At 37.7% G+C, this 23,611-nt stretch overlaps 3 protein-coding genes across 4 annotated transcripts in view; 2 read left to right on the forward strand and 1 right to left on the reverse strand.

The window, feature by feature from the left end:
• LOC113059477 (collagen alpha-6(VI) chain-like) overlaps positions 1–6,529 on the forward strand; it is a 1,020,620-nt gene extending 1,014,091 nt beyond the window's left edge. The window contains 6 exon segments of the mRNA XM_026228007.1: positions 1,835–2,503; positions 2,728–2,827; positions 4,734–4,873; positions 5,057–5,227; positions 5,727–5,774; positions 5,905–6,529. Of these exon segments, the coding sequence (XP_026083792.1) occupies positions 1,835–2,503; positions 2,728–2,827; positions 4,734–4,873; positions 5,057–5,227; positions 5,727–5,774; positions 5,905–6,077 (1,301 nt within the window). The 3' untranslated portion in view covers positions 6,078–6,529.
• A 184-nt stretch (positions 6,530–6,713) lies between these two features.
• Positions 6,714–16,808, reverse strand: LOC113059511 (phosphoinositide 3-kinase regulatory subunit 4-like). 2 transcript variants are annotated; one of them, XM_026228031.1, is made up of 21 exons: positions 16,559–16,808; positions 15,411–16,171; positions 15,184–15,317; positions 14,086–14,695; positions 13,643–13,777; positions 13,252–13,473; positions 13,000–13,173; positions 12,779–12,924; positions 12,434–12,637; positions 11,954–12,155; positions 11,814–11,834; positions 10,783–10,880; positions 10,132–10,354; positions 9,613–9,778; positions 9,357–9,521; positions 8,988–9,199; positions 8,709–8,840; positions 8,139–8,239; positions 7,943–8,031; positions 7,386–7,506; positions 6,714–7,304 (listed from the first exon to the last, which is right to left on the reverse strand). In XM_026228031.1, exons 2-21 carry the CDS (start codon positions 16,126–16,128, stop codon positions 7,134–7,136), a joined length of 4,044 nt encoding a protein of 1,347 aa, XP_026083816.1. In that variant the 5' UTR covers positions 16,129–16,171; positions 16,559–16,808; the 3' UTR covers positions 6,714–7,133. The 2 variants fall into 2 exon arrangements, with proteins under 2 accessions (XP_026083816.1, XP_026083817.1); XM_026228032.1 differs by lacking the exon at positions 11,814–11,834.
• Positions 16,809–16,894: 86 nt separating this feature from the next.
• On the forward strand, positions 16,895–22,607 carry decr1 (2,4-dienoyl CoA reductase 1, mitochondrial). Its single transcript, XM_026228110.1, has 10 exons — positions 16,895–17,101; positions 17,552–17,748; positions 18,173–18,230; positions 18,349–18,435; positions 18,526–18,673; positions 19,534–19,633; positions 20,800–20,872; positions 21,167–21,313; positions 21,649–21,711; positions 21,821–22,607. Exons 1-10 carry the CDS (start codon positions 17,033–17,035, stop codon positions 21,878–21,880), a joined length of 1,002 nt encoding a protein of 333 aa, XP_026083895.1. The 5' UTR covers positions 16,895–17,032; the 3' UTR covers positions 21,881–22,607.
• Positions 22,608–23,611: the final 1,004 nt, after the last annotated feature.

Consider the following 23,611-nt stretch of genomic DNA (forward strand, 5'->3'; position numbering starts at 1 on the left):
AAAAAATAAGAATGTGTCAAATAGGAATAAGAAAATAAGGAAAATATTCAAATAGAGAGCAGACGATTATCTAATTAAACAGTATTTTGTGAAATATCATCACCATTGAAAATAACTGTTTTATATTTGAACATATTTTTTATGTTATTTATTCCCATGATGGAAAACTGAATTTTCAGTATTATTACTTCATTTTTCAGGGTCACATGATCCTTCAGAAATCATTCTAATATGCTGATTTAGAAATATTCTGATTATGTGGAAAAATTATTTTGTGGAAAACATTTTTTCTCTATTTTCTTGATGAAAAAGTTCAGGTTCAGCTTTTATATGAAATAGAAATACTGGGCCCTATTTTAACGATCTGAAACGCAAGTGTCAAAGCGCGAAGCGCAAGTAACTTTGTGGGCGGGTCTCGGCGCTGTTGCTATTTTCCCGGCGGGATAAATGGCTCTTGCGCCCGGCGCAAATCTAAAATGGGTTGGTCTGAAGTAGCTTCATTATTCATAGGTGTGGTTTGGGCGTAACGTGAAATAAACCAATCAGAGCGTCATCCAACATTCCCTTTAAAAGCAGGTGCGCAAGTTCCATTATGGATTGCTATTATTATGGCGTATTTACCAGGCGCACGCCAGGAGCGGTTCACAGCCGAGGAGACTGATGTTCTTGTAAGAGCAGTGAAAGACAGAGAAGTTGTGTTGTATGGGGATGGGAGAAACCCACCCAAAATAGCGTCGGTTAAACATGCGTGGGAGGAAATAGCCACAATTGTTTCATCGATTTTTTTTTCCCTGGTTCTTGACGGACAAACAAATTTGTCAGATGTCCTTATATACATAGCTATATGTCTTGCCACTATCGGGCAAACAGGTCTGATCCTTAATTACTACAATTAGCCTTAATAATTTGTAAGCAAGATTTCACAATGATTTCCGTCATCTCATGTGTTCATATTTTTTTAGTGTAACAATTTATGATTTGCAAAAATAACTGTTGCATCTGTGTAGATTACATGAGCAAAGTGTATGCGCGTTGTGCACGCTATACATTATGGTCAAGCTTGCGCCCTTAAAATAGCATAATGAACAACGCGCAACGCGCCACTGACTTTAGACTAGGTTTTTTCTGGTCAGTGGCGCAATTGTTTAATGGAACAGCAAAATAGCACCAGGGATCGTTTGCGCCGGAAGACGCCTCCTTTTTTGCGCTGAACCGCCCAGGGAGCGCAAGTTCATTCACTAGTTTAGCGACGTGCTTCTGTGAAGGGAAAAGCGCGCTTTGCGCGGGTGCAAAATAGGAATGACACATGCGTCGGTGTACAAAGTCAATTGCGCTGGGTGCAAGATAGGGCCCACTTTGTTACATAAATGTATTTAATGTAATGCATCCGTGCTAAATAATTGTATCATAAAAAAACACTTACCCATTATATTATATTATATTATATTATATTATATTATATTATATTATATTATATTATATTATATTTTTTACATAAATAGTTTTTCTTTTAAATAAAATGGACAGCAAATGGAAACTTCTTAAATCTAAGAGTTTTCTTCTGAGTATAATGTTCGTGTTTGGAAAAAGTCTGCAAATAACGTCAAAGAATTCAATATAAACTGAAACATCTCAATTTAACATCTGAAATGAATATGTAAATAAAGTACTATACTCTTAAAGGTAGCTGAAAGCATTAAATAATAATACAAATAAATAAATTAAAAATAAACGTACATGGAAGGAATGTGTAGAATGTTTTCTGCAGATCTTATTATGGAGGTCCATGGCCTTAGTTTGCTTGTGATCATATCTGTACTCTTTCACTTCTAAGATCCCTGCAAACCAGCTAGAGAATGTGAGGGCACCAACCTAGCATCTGTTCCTGAGGATTTGGACATGGACTTGGCAGTGATTGTGGACAGCTCTCTTAACATGCAGGCTGATGAGTACGAGGGTGTGAAAGAGCTGCTCGGTAGTGTGCTCGATCAGATCGTTGTGAGCAGTCAACCCAACAGGGCCAACAGACATGCGAGAGTGGCCGTCTACCAGCATAGCTCCACGTACTGTGAAACCCAATCCTGTGTGAAAGAGATATTCAACTTCCAACAGTTCAGAGATCGCAGTCTAATGAAGAGAAGCATCCACCAGGATCTACAGCAAGCCGGAGGCTCTTCCAGACTGGGTCTTGCGCTAGAATATGCCATAATGAAAGGCATCCTCACAGCTTATAACAGTCGCAAGAACAAGATGGTGCTTTTCATTATTGGCGGGGAGATAACATCTCAGGACAGAACGGCACTGGACTTTGTCTCGAAGGTGTCAAAATGCAAGGGGGTTGTTTTCTTTGTCCTGACGGTGGGTGACCACATCAGCCCTGCTCAGGTGGAGAAGCTTGCCAGCTACCCCTCAGAACAGCACATCATTCACCTGGACCACTTGAAACATGGAGAACAGGAGTACACGCAGCGCTTCATGAGAACCTTCTTCCACATTCTGAGCAGTAAGGAATGCTTCATGTCCTTTAATACAGATTTGAGGACTTAAACTTTGGGATAGTTCACCCAGTAAAATATGCTCACACTAATGACATTCAAAACACAAAAAACCCCATGAAAGTCACAGAAATTACCATCAGGGTGAATTATCCCTTTAAGGACGGCTTTACATAGCATTGTTCATCTTAAAGGACTTGTGTATGTTAATGCAGTTTATTTGTTATTGCAGAAAATGTGACCTACCCTCATCAATCATTCCAGAATCAATGTAGCTCTTTTAATCACAGTCAGCGGTTGGACCACGAGGCTGCATTGAGACCTGTATATAGGTAACTGACAAAATCTGATCCGCTTTCATCTAATGTGAAATATCTGTTTAGTTTGAGTTCATAGCAGTAACCTTGAACATTGATCACTGCGTTTATCTATTTAGTTACATAGTGAGGAGGCAGGTGCTTATTTTATAAGCTGCAGCTTAATAAACATGAAATGGCAGTGAATAAATATTTACATTTATTTGTCTATTCATATATAGATATATTTATAGTGAATGTAATTTACATGTAATCCATGTTATTTACATGGAAAAGTGTAGGTTGGTAAGATGCAGGTTAAAGGGATAGCTCATTAATTATTCACCCTCGTGTTGTTATTTTTGTTTTCTTTGCACACAAAAATTTTTCTCATAGGCCCCATTTACACTGCATGGTTCAAGTGACCCAATTTTTTCCTCTCATGTGGCACAGATCGGATATGAACGGTGAACGTGTAAGCAGGAAAAAAAACGCATAGATCGGTTTCAGGCCTCATTCATACGAGGTAATAAATCGGCTATGAATCGGATATGTGCATTTGCGTGTTCCATGTAAGCAAACAAATCGGATGTTCCCCAGTAAATGCGAGTCGTACCTCGTTAAAAAAGTGACGTCAACTCAGGTGGACACCACCAACTGAGATCACATGACTTATTATAGGCGCGATGGAGGACAAAGGATATACACAGTTGAGCAATGCGGAGGTTTCATGTATTTTAAGTCTTTGGGGCGAAGAAACAGTGCAGCCAAAAATGCAGGGTTATTATAGAAATAATTCTGTGTTTGAAGACATTTCATGAGATATGGGGAGGCACAGTTTTAAACGCTCGTGGCTACAGTGCCAATATAAGATAAAAAGCTTAAAAAACAAATACAAAGCAAAACACTGTATAATTTTATTTGCATCTGCATCCATTGTATTTTGTGCTGTTTTACTTCCTTTTCCGGGACAGAATGTCTACGTTTGGTAGTTTCAGCAGTGTATACTGTAAATGCAAAAATCTGATACAGGTCACTTTTAAAAGATGATGTAAGTGGGTCGTCGGATATAGTCAGAAAATCGGATTTGAGCATCAAGACCTGCAGTGTAAATGCAGCCATAGCTTCATAAAATTACAGTTGAACCACTAATGTCATAATGGACTATTTTAATAATGAGCTTACTACCTTTCTGGGACTTACACAAGGTCCCTTGCTGTTTATGCAGGGACAGAAAGCTCTCAGATTTCATAAAAAATATCTTAAGTTGTGTTTGACATGAGGGTGAGCAATTAAAGACAGAATTGTCATTTTTGAACAAACAATTCCTTTAAAAAATCCCACAATGAATGAATGAATGGATTAATTAATTGATTAATTTGCATAAAAACATGGCCGGTATTTCTATAATAATATGCAGCTTATACCTTAAGTACATTTATTTATATATAAATGTGTTTATTTATATAGAAAGGCAGTTGCTTATTAAGATAAATATATTTTATTTATATAGAAATGTATTTATATTGAATAGGAGGCAGGTACATATTTAAAACAATAACTTTTTTGATATATTTATGAATGAGATTTACATATAAAGGAGGCTGGTACTTATTTATTAAGAAACAGCTTAATAATTTCTATCTATCTATCTATCTATCTATCTATCTATCTATCTATCTATCTATCTATCTATTTATCTATCTATCTATCTATCTATCTATCTATCTATATCTATGGATGGATAGATATTTGTTTATAATGTATTTTACATGGAAAGAAGAGAGGTTCTTATTGAAAAAATGCAGGTTGTTAAATGTATTTATTTCATTAATTTGTAAATGTATCTTTTTGTGTGTGTTAAAATACTTTGCACAAAAGTGGTGCAGCACAGAGTGAATAACCATTTTGGCTCAGTGTCAAAGCAAATGCTATTTCCTAGTGTTCCTGTGCCGCCCACTGCTTACTCCGATGCAGTGGATGAACAGGAAATGGAGGAAGGCACTGCAGAGGAGAAGAAATACCAGCAGGACTCGGGCCATGGACTCCCAGCAGTCAAATCTCTGACTGACCACCCAAAAAGTACATTCTTATGAATCTCTGCTCACATCACTGTGCCTCTAGTGCATAAACATATGCAGCAAAAAGGACAGATATTATACTTGACTTTAAACAAAGCACTTTTATTTAAAAGCTGCTCATTTAAATTATTAGTCAACAGCATCCTCTGCATGGCTTATTAGTAAACAAGTGTTTTACTTTCAGATCTGTGTCACCTGAACAGTGACCGTGGCACTGTTTGTGGTGGATATGTGCAGCGCTGGTACTACAATGAATCTGTCGGTGCATGTTTATCCTTCTGGTACGGGGGTTGTGATGGTAATAGTAACCGTTTCAATTCAGAAAAGGAATGCATTCAGACCTGTGGCAAACGAAGTAAGTCCTTTGTGCAATGTCTCATAAATCATTGTAAATATTTTTTGCTATTAAAGTACATATACATAGTTGAATGTAACCTAACCTTAAATATAATATGTATAATTGTTTAATATCTGTGTCACTAGCAGCACCAAACCGAGGTGCAAAAATAACTTATAACTAACAAAAGAGTTTTCAATGTTGTTTTTACAATTGAACAAGAAAATGTCATTGGTTTCCATTTCAGAAATCTAAAATCTAAAATCTAAATCTAGCCAACATACCAGTCTGACTGAGGCCTGCAAAGCAGATTAGTCTAGTTTAATGTTTTTTTCCCCACCCAAAACAAAAACCACAGGTTACTACTGTGTCAAGTGCTGAATAAATTGTAATTCTCTTTGGTGCCTCTAGTGGCATGGAAATGGCAACTGCATCTTTAAGAAATAAACGATCACAAAAGGTACTTTTTCAATATGAACAACTGCTGAAACATTTTTGTTCTTTATTAAATCTCCAGATCCTGAAGTAATCATGCAGGCAAATGAGGAAACTGCATTATTGCGTGGTGAGAAATGAGCCTCCTCTGTAACTGCTTGTTTGGCTTTTGTAGACTCTTACGATTTATTTATTTTTTTCTCTGTAAATAGAGTAAGTTTGTTATGGACTGAACTCTTTCCTGATTTTTCCACTCACAGATGCATGCCTCATGAAACAGGATATGGGGCCCTGCAGTGACTATGTTTTAAAATGGCACTATGACATCCAGCAGAATGAATGCACTCGCTTCTGGTTTGGAGGATGTGGTGGAAACAAAAACAAGTTTAACACGCAAGAGGAATGTGAAGCTCTTTGTTTAAGACACATTTAACCAGGATGACTTTATACATTTTTTACACTTTTGAGCAAAGACTCATATTAAGCGATCATTCTATTCTCTCTGAGCTAGAAAATTATATTTGTGCCAGTTTTACAACTAAAGAAGAACATAATCCCAGCAACACAAAAGCAAATAAGTATATTTTTTTATGTTCATGGAAATACGTATATTTTTATGTTTTATGTTTCCGCCAAGGGATATAAAAGGTACATTTGGCTTTTTCTTTCACAATTCTTAGGTTGTATCTCACAATTATTAATTTTTTTTTTTTCTCAAAATTCTGAAAATAAAAGTAATAATCAGAATATTGATGTAAAAAGTTGCAGTTATCTTTTATACTTTTTTTTCTGTGGTTGAAACAAAAACAAATGTGAGATATAAACTCATTTTAATTTCACAATTCTGACTTTTTTCTCAGAATTGCAAGTTTATATTTTTGTATATTAAGTCTGATTTGTGAAATAAAAAGTCAAAATGATAAAATATATATATGTATGTATATTTCTATAACGTCTTACATTGTATGACATTTTTTCAAGTCAATGCATTTTTTTTACTTTAAATCTTGTAAAATATTGTGGTTCGCAACCTATTTTACTTCTGTAATCTGTTATAAAAAAAATCTAATACATATTTATCATGACATTTATTCAGTAATATCCATAACTATTACACAGTGATTATAATGGAAGTTTCATCCCCATCCATGTCTTGCACCTCAGCCTCAAAACAAAACCAAATGGGATCAGCGGTGCGTGAACTGTGAGAAACACTGTTTTACCTCACCGTGTCCTGTCTCCTGCAGTGTGGTCATATTCTCTGACCTTGATATCCACAAAGCAGTTGCACAGAAAAACAAAAACATACTAAGTAAACTGCTCCTGCACACACACTGTTGGTTGTCACTGTTTTGTATACATTTCATTTTTTTAAACTGGATTTGATCCTAAGTTACTTAATTATATTAATTGGCATTATATTTAAATTTACAGTGCACTTGATCGAACGTTCATACAAATGGTGTCCCATCTTAGCACAGTGTGTCTCTCACTTCCAGACTTTGACAATGCCATCTCTAGAGGAGGTGACTATAAAGCCCTGGGTGGTCTGGAAAGTGGCAATATCAGTAATGATGTCATGGTGACCCACAGGAAGGGATTCTGGGCCCCGGCGGGGCGTGTCCTCAGTGGATCCGCTCTTCTGTTTACTGTGGATCTCCTGGTAAGGTTAAAGGGAGACGAAAATGAAGATCAGCTAAATATAAATGTGCAGGAAATCAGATGGAAATGAGCTTCAGACCTGTACTACTTCTGTTCCTTCTATGATCTTGCGGTTGTAGAAAACAGAAGGGCAGTGAAGAGAGTCGTTTGCACAGCCTGCAACGATGTATGACCTCTCAGGGTAGGCCAAATCCCAAAACCTGCAGATATCATACAGAACACAATCTGCACATGGCCTCATAATCTTGGGATGTAAAACTTTTGTGCCCAGCTTTATGATATATAACTTGGTTGTGTTCGAATCCATCTATCCATGTAACATCTAAATCAAATTCAGCTGAGCTTTGGATATATTTGATGACTTTATGAAAAAAAAAAACATTGTTCTGGAGCTAATGGATTAACATTAAACTGCAAAGGATTGTGGGATATCATCGGTGGCCAAGGATACATATCTGAGGTGTCTTTTAAAAAAATCGTAGGCTACGTCCACATAAATCTGAGTTAAATTTCTGAAAACACACCTTACATGGAATAATAATCTAATATTAATTTAATATTATTGAACAAGACTTGATGCCTTCTAACCTGTTAAATCAGGACACCTCAACGGTGATAGTTGCTAATTAGCCATACCTGATTCTCATGTCAGATCCAGCTGTAAGTAGGAGAGGGTTGCCATCAGCAGGGCTGCAGTATATCCCATGAACACTGTGAGGAGAGGGCTGTAGAGGACAACAGATTCCAGTGTAATGATGGAAGGTAGATCTGATTGAAGTTATTCATTATTGTGAACTTGTATTGTGATGCAAAAGTGATAAAAATAACATACCTGCATCTCTGAAAGCGGAGGGGCAGAGCTAGCCCACAGGGTGAACTTCCTGTCTCCAGTCTCCATGTCCCACATGGACACTTCATTGTTACCTTGGACAGCTGAGAATGAGAAAAACCTTTATGAACATATCCTATTTTCTATATTTATAATCTTTTTTTTTATTTTAAGAAATTAATCATTTTATTCTGAAAGGTTATATGAAATGCATCAAAAGTGATTAAAATACTGTTCTTTTAAACTTTCTATTCATCAGAACAACTGCTTTCAACATTTATAATCAGAAATGTTTCTTGAGCATCAAATCAGAATACAAATTAGCATAACAATATTCAAATGATTTCTTAAGGATCATGTGAGACTGAAGACTGGTGTAATGGCTGCTTTCCATCACAGGGATAAATTACATTTTAAAACGTGTCAAAATAGACAACAGTTATTTTAAACTATAATAATATTTCAAAATATTGCTGTTCAAATTTATAGTAATATTTTCAAAATATTATATTTACTGTATTTTTGGTAAAATAAATGTAGCCTTGGTAAGCATAAGACACCTGCACTTTTCACCTGCAATGACGGAGGACTGGTAGAGTGGATGCATCAGCAGGCGTCTGATTCGAGCTCGGGCTGGGTGGGAGTGGCTGGAAATTGGTAACTGAAACCGCATATCCCAGCATGCCATTGTTCCATTACTTGTGCCTATGTGAGTAGGACATAAGTTAAATCCCAGCTTGAGAGAGCAAACCTAATTCATAATACAAGAATGTGCTGAAAACATTCTTCTGTTATTTGGGTTTTGATTGGCACTCATTTCCGGTTTACTTCACCTACACAATGCACTCTTACCCACACACAGCCAACACTGGTGCATGTCCACTGCAAAGGAAGTGACGAGGCCTTGGCGCAGGTCATGGCGGAGGGTCCAGGCATTACTATTGCTGCGGAGGTCCCAACCCACCAAATAGCCATTCACAGTGGCGTAGGCCAGAACCGTCTGCGCCCCCGAGTTAAAGTGATGTACATCCACCGCACAGCCCTCATCCTTCAGATCCAGGAACCTGGAAAAGACTCAGTGGCTTACTTATCTGACTGCTTGAGTGAGACCGACTTGAGTGTGATGGTCTTGATTTACTCATTTATACCGTTGTATGGAAGCACACACAATTGGGATGTTACAAGTAGAGAAAGTAGTTACAGAATATGACATGCACACACCTGGTCTGACAGGGCTGGAATTTGGGTGATTTGGGTGGCTTGTTTGCCTCAACTGCAAGAAGCTGGATGGAACCATTATCTGATGCAACAGCAAGGTAATGTGACCCCTGACAAAAGGTCAGCGTTTTCACATGGCCTCCAATCCGTGAATACGTAAGCACAGACCTGAAATAATCACTTTTTCAATCATCCCAGTTCACATTACAGGAAAACAACAACCTAGACGATTCAGAGACATTGTATAGATATTAAATACCGTGTGGTGGTCGTCTTGCCCTCCATTTTCTGGCTGTCCCAAATCTTTACAGTTCCATCATTGGAGCATGTAGCAAAGATCGAGTGCTCGTCGGAGACTCGGATTCGGTTCACGGCAGATTTGTGCTCATGGAGATGAGCCACTAGAAGACCTTTAGGATGCCACCCTGCAATGTAACCGTTACAGTTACCAAAGTGGAAATAACACACACACTAGAAAACACGCTAGAAAAACCTCAATCAACTCATTTAAAGTAGTTCAACCACCCTTTTCAAAAAGCAGCTAGTTACACTATAACCCACTAACAAAAAGTAACTTAATGTAGCAATTTCTTTTAAAATAACTTCATAATATTCAGAATTGGGGTGGGGGTGGCTTTGATTCAAAAAGGATGAGACATTTTAAATTTAAAATGAAAAAGTAAATAAAAATCAGCAGCAGATGATTTTTATACAAGATTTAACAAGCAGAGTCTAGACAGCCACAGAATGTATTAGCGAGGTGACATGACTGCTGTACCTGGCAGTGGAGGCCTGCTCTCCCATTCTGCACTCTCCATCATCTGTTTGGCCATGCGCTCTGCATTGCATTGCTCTCTTTTCTGCTGCACCAGCTGCTGTAGCTCTGCCTTGCATGTGGTGATGCGCCGTTGGTACGTGGACGCTCCAGTTACAGACTGTACCACTTGAATATTAGGGAGAGCTGCTGTTTTCCTGGGTTGCATGGCTCCACCTTCAGGAATCTGCAGATGAAGAGCAATGGGGAGCGGTTTAAGATTTTCGTCTTTTATCATTATTATTTAGGAACAACATGCTAATACAGTTAATCTGGGAAAATCCAGCACATTCCTGCATGTCTGTGCAAACATGACGGAAAATATCAGACGACTGATGATTTAAAGCCTTTAGTGTGCTACAACAAAGCTACAACATGGACAAATGCACACTAAAAAGGTGCTGATGCAGAAAAGGTGATGGACGAGGCTGAATGGAGAGGAGAGAAAGAGCAGGGGAGGGACGATAGCACTCTGTCGGCTCAGCGGTCGATCTGGGCTGAGGATGGAACATGAGGGAGGTTAAGAGTCCGTAAGGAACTCTCAGACCGCAGGCGCTCTCCGGCCAGAGTTCCGTTGGTCTCCCCACCACCGCTCAGAACTAGAACATTATGTACCGTCGAGGGCGTCTGCGCCAAGCTGGGAGGATCCAGAGAACCAAACATGCTCTTCCACTCTTCATTCAAGTTGGAGTCCTGTTTCATATGTTTGCGAGCTGCCAAAAGAGAAAGACAATTGACCCGTTTTAAAAGTGGTTTTGTTAGAAGATTCATTTCTGGTTTCTAAAACACTTGATGCTCAGTAAAAGTGTTAACACAGTCATCAAAGTTCAGTTTAGTCATCACAGTCACACAGTTTGTAAGTAAATTAAAAGTAGTTCCAAAAGTCAATATTTTAATCAAACAGAAGCAAACTGAAAACAAACTGCACTAGGGGACTCTAAAATATGTTGAGAGCAATATTTTAAACCACCTGTGACGTACAGCTACAGTTTTACAAGCCCAGCTTAAATTTTTTTCTTTTTCCACACTAGCTCAAAAATTGTATAAAGATTTTTTACAAGGAATAATAAAGTATTAATATATATTTATCCATGGGAAAGGGGTCCCTTGCAAAGTGATATCTGATCATACAAGTGATTATATCTGGTCATATCTGACCATCACATTTGGGAGACCTGATTTGATGCAACCTACTGCTTCCATTGCTACTGGGATATCGATGAAAATGTTTTTGGAAAAACTCTCACAAAGGCTGCACTTTAAAAGTATTAATTTTACAATTAAGATGATGTTATAATAAAAGTAAAATGGAAACCATGGAAAAACCCTGAATATAACCTAAGAAAAAACACATCTTAAGGACTATGAACGATTAATTGGTGCTTTGAACGATTACATATTGTTGCCATCTGTAATTGTAATCGCAATTATAAATTTGATTAATTGTGCAGCCATACTGAGCACTCTGAAAGTACACTCCCACTGGTTTGTAACAAGCTGACTGCAACAGAGCATTATTAGCCAACATGAGCTGCCGTGCAAAACAAAGTGGATATATCCACATTACATCTGCCTGTTAACGTGAAATCTCTGAGTTAGTCAAAGCTTCAAATAGATCTCCGCTGTATGAGACCTAAACAATATACCAGAGGCAGAAGGGACGAAGTCTGTAAACAAATAAAAATAAAATACATTCATTTTAAATGGTGACACAATGACATAAGAAGCATATATATATATATCCTCGAATAACAGTAGACTTGAATGCAGAAAGAGTGTCACCCACCTCTCTTGTCCTCAGACTCCTGCTTAGGCTTGATGAGGTCCACCTGTCGGCCGGTGATGCCCAGTGTACCGAGATCAATGACTCCGCTGTGGGCTCCATCACTCAAGTGGCTCTGGTCTATGATGTTGGCTTTGGCCTTGTTGGACTTTAGCATGAAGTCTTTTAGAGCTAAGAGCTTGTCCTCCTCAGCCTCTGTCATTCCCTGAAGGGAATCAAATGATAACAGCTTAATTTGATTTATACAAGTGTGACATGAGGCAAAGTGCCTTATTGTTCCTGAAACAACCCTTTTATTAACCAACCATTGCTCAGGACTAGGGTTATGGCCAGGGCTATGGCTTTTCATAACTGAAATGTTGTTCTAAAAAATAAAGAAATTGGAACAAGCAGCCATATAAACTCGTGAAGAAAATAAAACTTAAATAAAATTACTAAATAGTAATAAAAAAAATAAAAAAACATACTAATTTTACTCCTGACCTGAGAAAGAAGTTTCTTAAGCAGCTGGGCAATTGCGGGATCCTCAGGATCTGGGCATTCTGGGATGGAGCCGTTGCGCTTTTTTTGGCGTAGTAACAGGTGTCGGAATAGACTTCCAATGTCTTTGGAACGCAGTGCATAGTCAAAGATGGAGCGACTTACAGGCTCTTTCAGCACACTGAGCAACACAATCTCCTTATCAATCTGTCCGAAGGCAAAAAGAGAGTTCGTCTAATATGAAAATTGTCATGTACTCACCCTCATGTCCTTCCAAACCTGTATAACTTCCTTTCTTCCACAAAATGCAAAAGGATAATTTTATTCAGAGTGGTTGTGACTAAACACCTGTATAATAGGCTGTGTGATGAAAGGGTTGAGATGGGGCATGAGTTTGCAGTAGACGTCAGCGATGTTTAGGTGCTGAGCGACAACGGTGATGAAACCCACGGCTCCATAGCGGATCCACAGATTGGGGTGACACAAGAAAGGAGCTGTGGGACAATAACATTTTAAATAATAAATTATACACATTAAAAAATGACATACAAAAGAACAGTATCTCTTACCAATATCACTGACAAACTCGTAGATGTGAGGTTTCTGCAGTAGCCCAAGCTGACACATGCAAGTTAGAGCATTGAGAGCTTTATAAATGACAAACTCCTCAGCATCACTCAGGCCTTGCTGCAGAAGAGGCTTCAGGATGGAGGAACTCTGCCAGCCCACATATGCTGCTACACCTGCAGGGAGAAGGAGATTTGGTTAAATGTTGCAAGAGACTGTCTGATATTATATGAAGTGATGTGACGGCAACCTACCTACAATGCTGTCAAAGAAAGCTCCACGGAGGTGCCAGTCGTTCTTGTCGTTGAGGAAGGTGATCATGTGGGAGAGAAGGACATCATTGGCTTTCTGCCTGCCAAAGAACACGCAGAGGCGCGTGATGCCATTCTCCATCAGCGTCTGTTTAATGATGTTCTCAGGGTCGCTCAGTAAAGTCACCACCTTCTGCTGAACCATCTCATGCAAGGCCTGCAGCTCTTTAGACAAGGGATGGATCACATCCACAGCATTTTAATGACAGCATTAGAATGTTTCCATGCAAGTTGTTTATTACTGAAGTGCATAAAGTGGGATCTTACATTTTGGATTTAACTTTCTTTTAAGACTAGTATAAAAGTGAGATTTTATTGAAGGACAAACATTTACCTGAATCATAGTTTTCATTGGGGTGAAGCGTTTCTTCTGTGTCCTCCCCATTGAGGTCTTGTTCAGAGCTCAAATTATTCTCCTGCACCAGCTCCAGAAAACGCAGTGCGGTCTCAGCCAAATGTGCTATGTTCTCTATAATATATAGCACATTTTATATTATATTTTAAATTGTAATCTGTAAAATATTACATTACAAAATGTAAAAAGTGTATTAGCTTTCACTTTTGTGCAATTTAATGCATCCTTACAGAATAGGAGTATGAATTGTCACTACAAAAATCTTACTGAATCCATACTTTTGAACAGTAATATAATGAATTATATTACATTATGAAAATATGTTTTAAGTCAATTTAAAATGGCTTTCACAATCCATTTCACTTCTGTGACTTCAAATAATATCAAATAATTTCTTATTTCGGGCATTAGTAGTAGAATACCTGCATAAGCAAGTCTGACAATTGTGGCTTCATCTTGGGCCAAGTGCGCAATCCCAGGTAAAATGTATTCTGGGTAGATATTGACATCATTGCGAGGAACCTCCTTGACCAGTGCCAGGACTTTAGTCAGTGTGCGGACAGCCTCGGCCCTGACCCGTGGCATAGAGTCATTACAGAAGTGCAGTAAGTAAGGGGTAATCCTGTCCAGCACAATCTCCACATTCAGCCGGCCTGCCAAATGAAGAATCAGCTCCAGTGCTGCCAGCTTGGAGTCACAGAAACGCAGTGTCTGAAGACAGGATGTAATCACTGACACCAGCACCACCAGCCCTTGCTCCTTGGACGAACTAAGCTCTTGAGATGCCTTCTCCTGTTTTTCAGTCTTCCCCGTCTGCCCGACACTGCACAGGTTATTGAGGATGTTCTCCAGGTTCTTACGGATCACCAACACCCTTTCGTCCGCCGACTGGAAGGTTTCCTTGGCAAACTGTGCCATGTAGGGCTGAAGGAAGGTATAGAAAATGTCTGGGAAAGCTTTGCCTCGTTGCTGCTTTAGATATTCTTCAGCTGTCAGACGTTTTTCCGGTTCTCGCTGCACCATTTGTGCCACCTGCATAGAGTGGATGATATTATACAGAGTACTACCTAGTATCTTACTAAGAGTACTAACTAGAATCATATAATTTATTAAATGTGTTATTATATAATGTATTAAATAAATCACACTACCATTCAAAAGATTAGGTATGCTATGCACCAAACTGCATATTAGAATAATTTCTGAAAGATCATGTGACACAGAAGCCCACAGGAATGGCTGCTGAAAATACATCTTTGCCATCACGGGAATTTATTTAATTTAAAAATATATTAAAATAGAAAAGTTGAAAAGTTTGAAATGTAATAATATTTCACAATATTTCTGCTTTTTACTGTATTTCTGATCAAAGAAAAGCAGTCTCCGTAAGCTAAAGAGAATTCAAAACATTTTCAAGAAACACTTCCAATCCCAAACTTTTGAATGGTAGTGTAATCATTTGTAAAAGCTAAAGTGAAATGAATATACAGTATCAAATCTCATAAGAAAAGAAATGCTACCAGTTCTCTAATACTGCGATCTTCAATTTTCATCAGCACTTGTTCGGTTTGGAAAAGTCCTTTACGGTAAGCCAGCAGTTGTGAGAGGTCGAAGAGTGGGACACCCTCTGTAAACAACTCTGCGATCACACAGCCTAGCAAAAGAAAATACAAAAATGTCTTTGAAAAATGTCATATTAATGCATCGGCTTTAAGCAAACAAAAAACAATATAATGGTGATGGATACCAGCTGAGAAAATGTCCATGGGCTGCTTGAGTTCTCCCCTGGTCCTCTGGCTATTGCTGGAGAGATCCACAAGCGGAGTCGTCTGGTCACTTTCTGTGGCGAACATGCTGCCATCCACAAATCTCTCTGGTGCAATGTAGCATGTTCTCCTCCTGGACGTGTCAAAGAAGTAGTTGAAATCTGCAGGGTTGTCTTCAGGTAAGTATGTAGGTTTAAAACTAGCAAAGTCTGTGAGAAGCACCCAGTTCCAGCTCGTCACCATAACATTCTCTGTTTTAATGTCACCATGACGCACACCAGATTTATGGGCCTGGTCCACAGCATTGAGGAGCTGGAAGGCGATCCACTTCTTCTCCACATTGTTGAGGAACGGTCGCGTACTGATACGGTCATACAAGTTATCCCGAACATATTGTCGAAACAGTATGGCTGCTTTCTCAGTTAGTGTGGCTTTTTGAAAAGGCAGACAGTTCTGACAGGAGGGCAGTCTGATTTTCAGCTCCTCCAGCTCTTGTTTGTAGCTGATTAGGGGCAGAGAGGGGTCCTGGATTGCAAAGACTTTAACCACAACCAATCCCTCGCTATGTTTCGCCCGGGCCACTTTGAAAAAACGTGTACTGCCCAGACTTTTGTCATATTCATAATCATGGATGTCAGAGAAGTAACTGTCCACTGAAAGAATCTGTGATGGAGCAATTCCAGCCAGCTGGTTCCCCATCTCGATGGAGCAGAGATGGTTGTCCTCAAAGACAAATGTATACCTATGAGAGAGAGAGAGAGAGAGAGAAAGAGAGAGAGAGAGAGAGAGAGAGAGAGAGAGAGAGGCAGACATATGGTTCAGCACTTTATTTAAAAAAATCTGATTTATCTTAAAATAATTACTAATAATTGGAGTAGATACATGTAAATTTTGTCATATATTAAAGTTAATCATCAAATTCAGTATACAGTATTCTTCACATACAGTGTCATGAGACATAAAATGCTGCATCGTATCTGTTAGCAATGCTACAAAACATAAAACTCCAAATATTTACATTATTGCAATTTTCTCTCGATATAAGTTGGCAGCTATAACGTTATGTCACACACATGTGCTTATTTATTGTTTGTTTTGAGCACTTTTGTCAAAATAAACCGCTGTTTACCTGATTCCTTGAGCCCTGCGCGCTGTCAACTAGCCGACTGGTCAGCAAGAGTTGTTTCCTCCCACCTTACACAAAATGGCATTCTACATTTTGCACAAGTTAAAACGAACGTTACTAATAAACATGTCAAATCATACGAACGATACAACATACAGACATTTACTTAAAAGAGCCGCTTCGTTTGTTATTATGTCCTAGGAGTCGACCAGAGGCGTGCGTCTCCATTGGCTGATCTGAGATCTGTTCCTCAGCTCAACAGCGATACGCTATTGGATGAAATGCCTCACGTGTCTGATCCCAGATCAGCCAGCAAACCGGAAACCGGAAGAGATCATTCTGGATATTCAGACTTAGTTTGTCCTTGCAATGAGTCAGAGGCTTTACTGAGTCCGACTTTTATTTGTTTATTCGCATGTTTTGACATTGTTAAAGCACGCTTTCTCTCTAAAAAAAATATTTGTTTCTTTTGACGCTATGGCACTGTTCAGAGGATTGACTGCGTTAAATAGAGTTTTTCCAAATAAGTGTTTCACACCAGCACGAGTAAGGATTCAATGTTGTCCATGCGCACTTAGATTTTGTGCATTTATTTACAATTTCGTTTCTAAATCTCATAAAATACTGCTAAAATAAAGTAATTTCTTTACCTGAAACTTTAGGTAAATAAACCATATATAAAATATAAGGTTGTACTTTTAAGTCTGCATTTTAGATAATTTAAAGAGCTTGCAAAGTGTGTTATATTTGGTTGAAATTATCTCGTTTAATTGTAATATGTGCACTGAATGGGGAAATCGTGTCTTTCAAACTTGATTTTTCATTTGAGACGTATTGCATGAATTAGAATGTATAATTCTCTAGCTTAAGTACTAATTGTTTACATTGGCATTGTCCTGATGACCTCTCACCCATTTTCTGTTTATAAAAGCTACTATTTGTTCCTGACTGAGTTCATGTATAAAACAAAATGAACCTCTTTGCATCCTTTAACAGATGTTTGGAAATGGGACGAACACTTTATACCAGAGCGGTCCTCAAGCTAGATTCTTCCCACCTTCTGAAAGTGTTATGCTTCTCCCAGGAACTTATAAAAACAAAGTGGCCTTCATCACTGGAGGAGGAACGGGACTCGGAAAAGCCATGACCACCACTCTGTCTTCACTGGGAGCGGAGTGCGTGATAGCCAGCAGGTTAGTTATCTCATTACAATTAAAAAATATTAAGCAGCACAATTGTGTCCAACATTGATAGTAAGAACTCTTTTCTGAGAACCAAATCAGCATATTAGAATGATTTATGAAGGATCATGTGACACAGAAGACTGCAGTGATTGCTGCTGAAAATTCAGCTTTGCTCTCACAGGAATAAATTACATTTTATTTATTTACTTTTGTTCTACTATTATTGTTTTTTACTGTAATTCTGATCAAATAAATGCACCCTGTTGAGCATAAGAGACTTACTTTTACCTCAGACACATTTTCACTTTTTTTGTAGGTCTTTCAATTCTTTAATAAAAGCTAATGTACCCTACAAGCAAAGCCGAAAGCTTGAATCAATTTGAATTAGAGTGATTATTTTTGTTAAGTCTTCTGTCATCACAACCACATCCAGAAATCTTGAAGTTTTGAAGAAAACAGCAGATGAGATCTCACAACAGACAGGAAACAAGGTACCTCTGCTTTATAAAGTCTATGCAAACAGTGTTATATATTCTTACAGCAATTCAGATTACGGTGAAGAACTTGTTTTCATCCTCCTAGAGTTTGATAATTGTCTTTATGTTTCAGGTCCATGCCGTCCAGTGTAATGTTAGAGACCCTGCTTCAGTGGAGGCCGCTGTTAACCAGCTTGTCAATGATGTCGGCCTGCCTGATGTAGGTTTAGGTCTCCATCTGAACAGCAGTAATGCAATAGATTAAGCCAAAAAAAAAAAACTATTTCTGATATGCATTGTTAACCCACAGGTAGTGATAAACAATGCTGCTGGAAACTTCATCTCTCCATCAGAAAAGCTTTCCCCCAATGCCTGGAGAACCATCACTGACATAGTGCTGAACGGCACCGCATATGTCACGCTAGACATCGGGAAACGCCTCATCAAAGCTGAGAAAGGTTATTATTATTTTTATAGAGATGTAGCAAAGTAGTTCAACTTTTAATTAAGATAGAAATATATGTTACCCTTACAAACAGTGGAGCATAGCTCTAGCAATGCTGATGTCATAGGTTTGATTACCAGGGAATGCATGAACAGATAAAAAATGTGCACCTGGAATGCAATGTAAGTCTCTTTCTGGATAAACGCTTCTGCAAAATGCATAAATGCATGAAACGGTTGTTAGATAGGTTGAATGGAAGTGGTTGAGTTAGAGTACATAACCACTAGAGGGCAGTGAGAGCAAATAAAAAAAAAAGTCTTACAGAGTACACAAGTCACTGATATTTTGCTGTGTTTGTATTAACAAATCAGCATATTAGAACAATTTCTAAAGAGTCATGGGTGCTGAAAATTCAGCTTTGCCATCACAGGAATAAATTACATTTTAAAATATATTAAAATGGGAAATAGTTGTCTTCAATTGTAATGATATTTCACAATATAATAGTTTTACTGTGATTTTACTGTGATTTAAATCTCTGTGCAGCCTTGGACTGCACAAGAGATGTATGGTTGTGTAGATGATCCATGTTTTTTTGTTTTTTTTTGCCCATTGTCTTGATGCTAAGTATGTGTGTGGGTTGACCTCCTCTTTTTGACCCCTTTGTGCTTCCTTGAACAGTGTGATTACAGACTGTTCAATTACTCCACTAACTCGAGGTCCAAAGATAATATATTATTGATTACAAGTCTGACCTTCACGATACAGTGTATTTTATCATCATCTCATTGTGTCACAGGTGATCTGAAGCCTAGTTTCATCTCAATTGAGGCAGCAGAAACGTATAATCTTGTTGCATTTATTCATTTGAAGGTGCTGCGTTTCTGGCCATCACCACAATCTATGCTGAGAGTGGCTCAGGTTTTGTCGTGCCAAGTGCTGCTGCTAAAGCTGGAGTGGAGACGCTTTGCACGTATGTACTCGGTTACAATACAGACATGTTATCAGGTCCAGTTCTCCTGGCTCCTGGTCCAGTTCACCTTTGAGAATCAGGTCCTCCTCTCAAATGCCTTTCTAATATATTCTTGGGGAGCTGCATAAATTATCATAACGAAAGTGCCGTGTGCTATGTTTCATTTACATTTTTATTGTAAGATTGGGATCTTGATCCCCTACCCTTAAGAAGTGTTAAATATGCTGAAAAAGAACAGGGAGAGGTGAACAGCACACTATCTAACTGATGATAAGGATCAGTTGCTCATTAATAATATAATCTATGCTTAAATGTTTAGTTCAATGACAGGATTTATTTATGTTAATACATTTATTTATATATGATGCTACATATACATACATACATACACGCACACACATGCACACACTACTTATATATAATATATAAAGTAGAATTTTATATTTGTATTATTTAGTAGTTAAGTATATTATTATTATTAAAATGGTGAGGTTGTTATTGATATTTGTTTCTTCATGAATGATTAAACGAGAATCCTAACTTGATTCCAAAAAGTTTTTATCTGAATCCATTGCCTTGCCTTTGATTAAAATAAATAAATAAAAATTATATTATTAGAGCAAAGATTTGAATATATTTATATGAATATAGATATATAAGTATCTTAAATATTGTATTATATTATTTTAGATCATATTTTATATATATATATATATATATATATATATATATATATATATATATATATATATATATATAATATTATTATTATTATTGTATTCATCTTTTTAATTCTTACTAATATTAAAATTGATTTTGAATCTTTTTGTACTTTTTAGAATTTTTTATGTGTTTTCAGATCTTAGGGCCCTACAGTATTTGTTTACCAGATTTGAAGTGTTCTATACATTCTGTACATAAGATCACCAGAGCCTTAACTGCCCTTTGATCGCATTTTCCTTGGTTTGACCATGAGCCACTGTATTTGCCATTGCTTACGCTGTGTGATAAATCTAATGGGGAAAAAAATCGGTCTCAGAAAGATTATTGCAGTAGAAGCCGTGATGGCCATGTCTTGATAGATAGGATGTCCCCAAAAAGTGGGACAAATTTCAAATAAATCAGAGCATGTGTAAAAAGGTCTGACTGATTCCATCTACCCACAGGTCTCTGGCAGCAGAGTGGGGCAGATATGGCATGAGATTCAATATCATTCAACCAGGACCAATCAAAACCAAGGTAGTGTGCCAGTTTTTTCTTTTTTTCTTTTCTTATTCATTGCTCTTCTCTGAACATGTCATCCAACCCTCGGTGTGTTCAGAGAGAAGTTGTGATGTCCATTTTGTGAGTGAATCGGGCTTTCTATTCAGAACCAATTTGAATGATTGGTTTACAAATCAGACTGATCCAGTTCTTGAGTTCAACTCTGAAACAATCCAGTTTGGATTATTTTCAATCTTTCAAGCTTTTAAATTTTATGAAATTCATCTGAAAAAGGTGCTTTACAGTGACTCCTCCTGTATCTTTCTGAAGGGCGCCTTCAGCAGACTGGATCCCACTGGTGCGTTTGAGAAGTTGATGCTAGAGAATATAGCTGTGGGTCGTCTGGGAACTCCTGCAGAGATCGCCAATCTTGCCGCCTACCTCTGCAGCGATTATGCCAGCTGGGTGTCAGGCGCGGTGAGTTACGGTGACCTTGTGTAAAAAGTGCTTTGTCTCTCTGGGCGAGAGCTCACCTAGCATCATCCCCACAGGGCCTCTCCATTTACAGCCAACTGGAAACGGAGCCAAAGGCACACAGTCCACCCCTCTTTCCCTCTCTGAGTATCTGAAGGAATTTTGTGAAGAATTGGAGAAAAAAATAGTGCTCTAGAGATCAATACGGAATTATATGGTCCGGCGCATTACTGTAATGGCCCTATACTTATAAAGTTAAGCAGCCCTGACAGGGCAGCTAATATGTTTTTCACAGTGAAAGACAAATTTCCATCTCATATACCTCCTTTTTCTCACAGATCATTCGGATGGATGGCGGTGAATATGTCTCCATTGCTGGCGAGTTTAATGGCTTGAAAAAGGTGATTCCCCCCACCCACCGCCAGCCTTAAAGTCAATCAATTAGCAATTAACAATGGGGTGTTTTTATTACTTTATTAATTATATGTTTACCTTGATTTTATTTTCTAGGTCACACAGGAGCAATGGGCCATTATGGAAGCAATGATCAGAAACACAAAAGGATCATAAACATCTGAAACAGCAGAAAAACTAATGACAGTTCTAATCTCAATCTCCCATTGTAGCACAGAGGATCATCTATTTTGAAATATGATTTATAGATTGTGACTTAAATTGTCCTGGCACATACAAATATCCATCCAGTCACATGTTTATCACATTGAGGGCTATAATGAATTGTTGTGTGGAGTTTTTGAGATGTGCTGAAAATAGATATTGTGTACCTGTCTGCCATTTCTGCCTTAACAATCTATTGTAACAATCTCAGTTGCATAAACTGTAAACATGTAGGTTCAATTTTTACCTACACACTTCCCCTGTACTCTGGGATGGAATCCAGCATTCCTGCAATCCTAAGCATTTTAGAGAATAGATGGGTGGATAAATTGTTCCTGTCCGATTTGATAAATCCCACAAAAACATGTTTCGAGACGTTATTGTGTTTAAAAGGATATAAAAACACTCAGCCTGACCTTTTATGGCAACATGTGTTAGAAGTCTTACAGTATCGTTCAACAGCCTTATGATGTAATGATGAAGTAGATAAGATATTTTGGTATACATTAACTTGTTTCATGCTTAGAAATTCATTTTCATCTGTTTCTTCCTAGTGGTTTCCAATTCAGAATACATTACTGCTTGTGGTGGGAGCAAAATAAGTCTTTTTTGTCTTGGGCTCTTGACAGCATCTGAGAGTATATAAGAGAAATAAAAAACATGGTACCCTTAGGGAAAATGGTGTTTTCTTTTGACATGCTCTTGTTAATGGTATATAGTGAATTATAATGCTTGTATAATACAGATAATCACATATAAGTCTTACTCTTTGTTGAAAGTGCGACGTTCAATTTTATGTTTACACACACACTACCGTTCAAAAGTTTAAGGTCAGTGCGATTTATTTTTATTTTATATACATATATAAGTTAAACAGTAAAATTATGAAATTACTATTTAAAAGATCTCATTTCCATTTGATTTGGTGATGCAGATTTGGTACTCAAGTAGCGTTTCTATCAGTGTTGAAAACAGTTGTGATTCCTGTTATTTTTGTTACATTTTCTGGATTCTCTGATGAATAGAAAGTTCAAAAGAACTATTTATTTGAAATGGAAATCTATTGTACCAGTGTAAATGTATTTACTGAATAACATTTTTATTTTATTTAATAAAAACCTATAGACTTTTGAACGGTAGTGTAATCATTTAACATATTATGCAATAATAGATGTATTTAAATGTTTAATACAGTATGTAATGTAATATTTGCTGGGCAAATCCTGAGTCTTGATGGTTTTAGGCCTCAATATGTCCTTATAATCATAAGTGCTAAATATCAGTTAGCCTTAGTGGCATTTTCAGGTCAAGCCTAAATCACTGGATATTCTGTCAGGGTGCTAAAATAGCTTATAAATTGGCATTGAAATCCTGGTATGAAAACAATTTTCTGTCTACAGCGCTTGAAGGGAAAAAGCATTTCTCTTGAATGCCATTCATCCTTGGTGTTCCAGTCCAAAGGTGTCTAATCGAAAATGCCATGCATAAAATCTTGATATAGATATGAAAAATGTGAAAATCAAATGCATTTTCAATACGCCCCTATCCTAGTTGATTTAGTTTCTCTCAACATTCCAGCTAAATAAACCGCTTTAGCCAGAGTGTTTCTGTTTGTTCACAATGACACAAGTTTTACGTCTTGCGGTGTCCGCTTTGGGAAGGTCAACTGTTCAATTATAAGAT

This window comes from Carassius auratus, chromosome 41, assembly GCF_003368295.1.
Source record: "Carassius auratus strain Wakin chromosome 41, ASM336829v1, whole genome shotgun sequence".
Lineage (NCBI taxonomy): Eukaryota > Metazoa > Chordata > Actinopteri > Cypriniformes > Cyprinidae > Carassius > Carassius auratus.

Excerpts from the sequence above, each read along its gene's own strand:
- LOC113059511 (XM_026228031.1), bottom strand. The coding sequence starts at position 16,128 with ATGGGGAACCAGCTGGCTGGAATTGCTCCATCACAGATTCTTTCAGTG. Across the intron at positions 13,778-14,085 it reads TGTCAGACTTGCTTATGCAG|AGAACATAGCACATTTGGCT; the intron begins GTATTCTACTAC and ends TATATATTATAG. Across the intron at positions 12,156-12,433 it reads TTAAGAAACTTCTTTCTCAG|GGAATGACAGAGGCTGAGGA; the intron begins GTCAGGAGTAAA and ends GATTCCCTTCAG.
- decr1 (XM_026228110.1), top strand. The coding sequence starts at position 17,033 with ATGGCACTGTTCAGAGGATTGACTGCGTTAAATAGAGTTTTTCCAAAT. Across the intron at positions 18,436-18,525 it reads ATGATGTCGGCCTGCCTGAT|GTAGTGATAAACAATGCTGC; the intron begins GTAGGTTTAGGT and ends GTTAACCCACAG. Across the intron at positions 21,314-21,648 it reads CCAGCTGGGTGTCAGGCGCG|ATCATTCGGATGGATGGCGG; the intron begins GTGAGTTACGGT and ends TTTTTCTCACAG.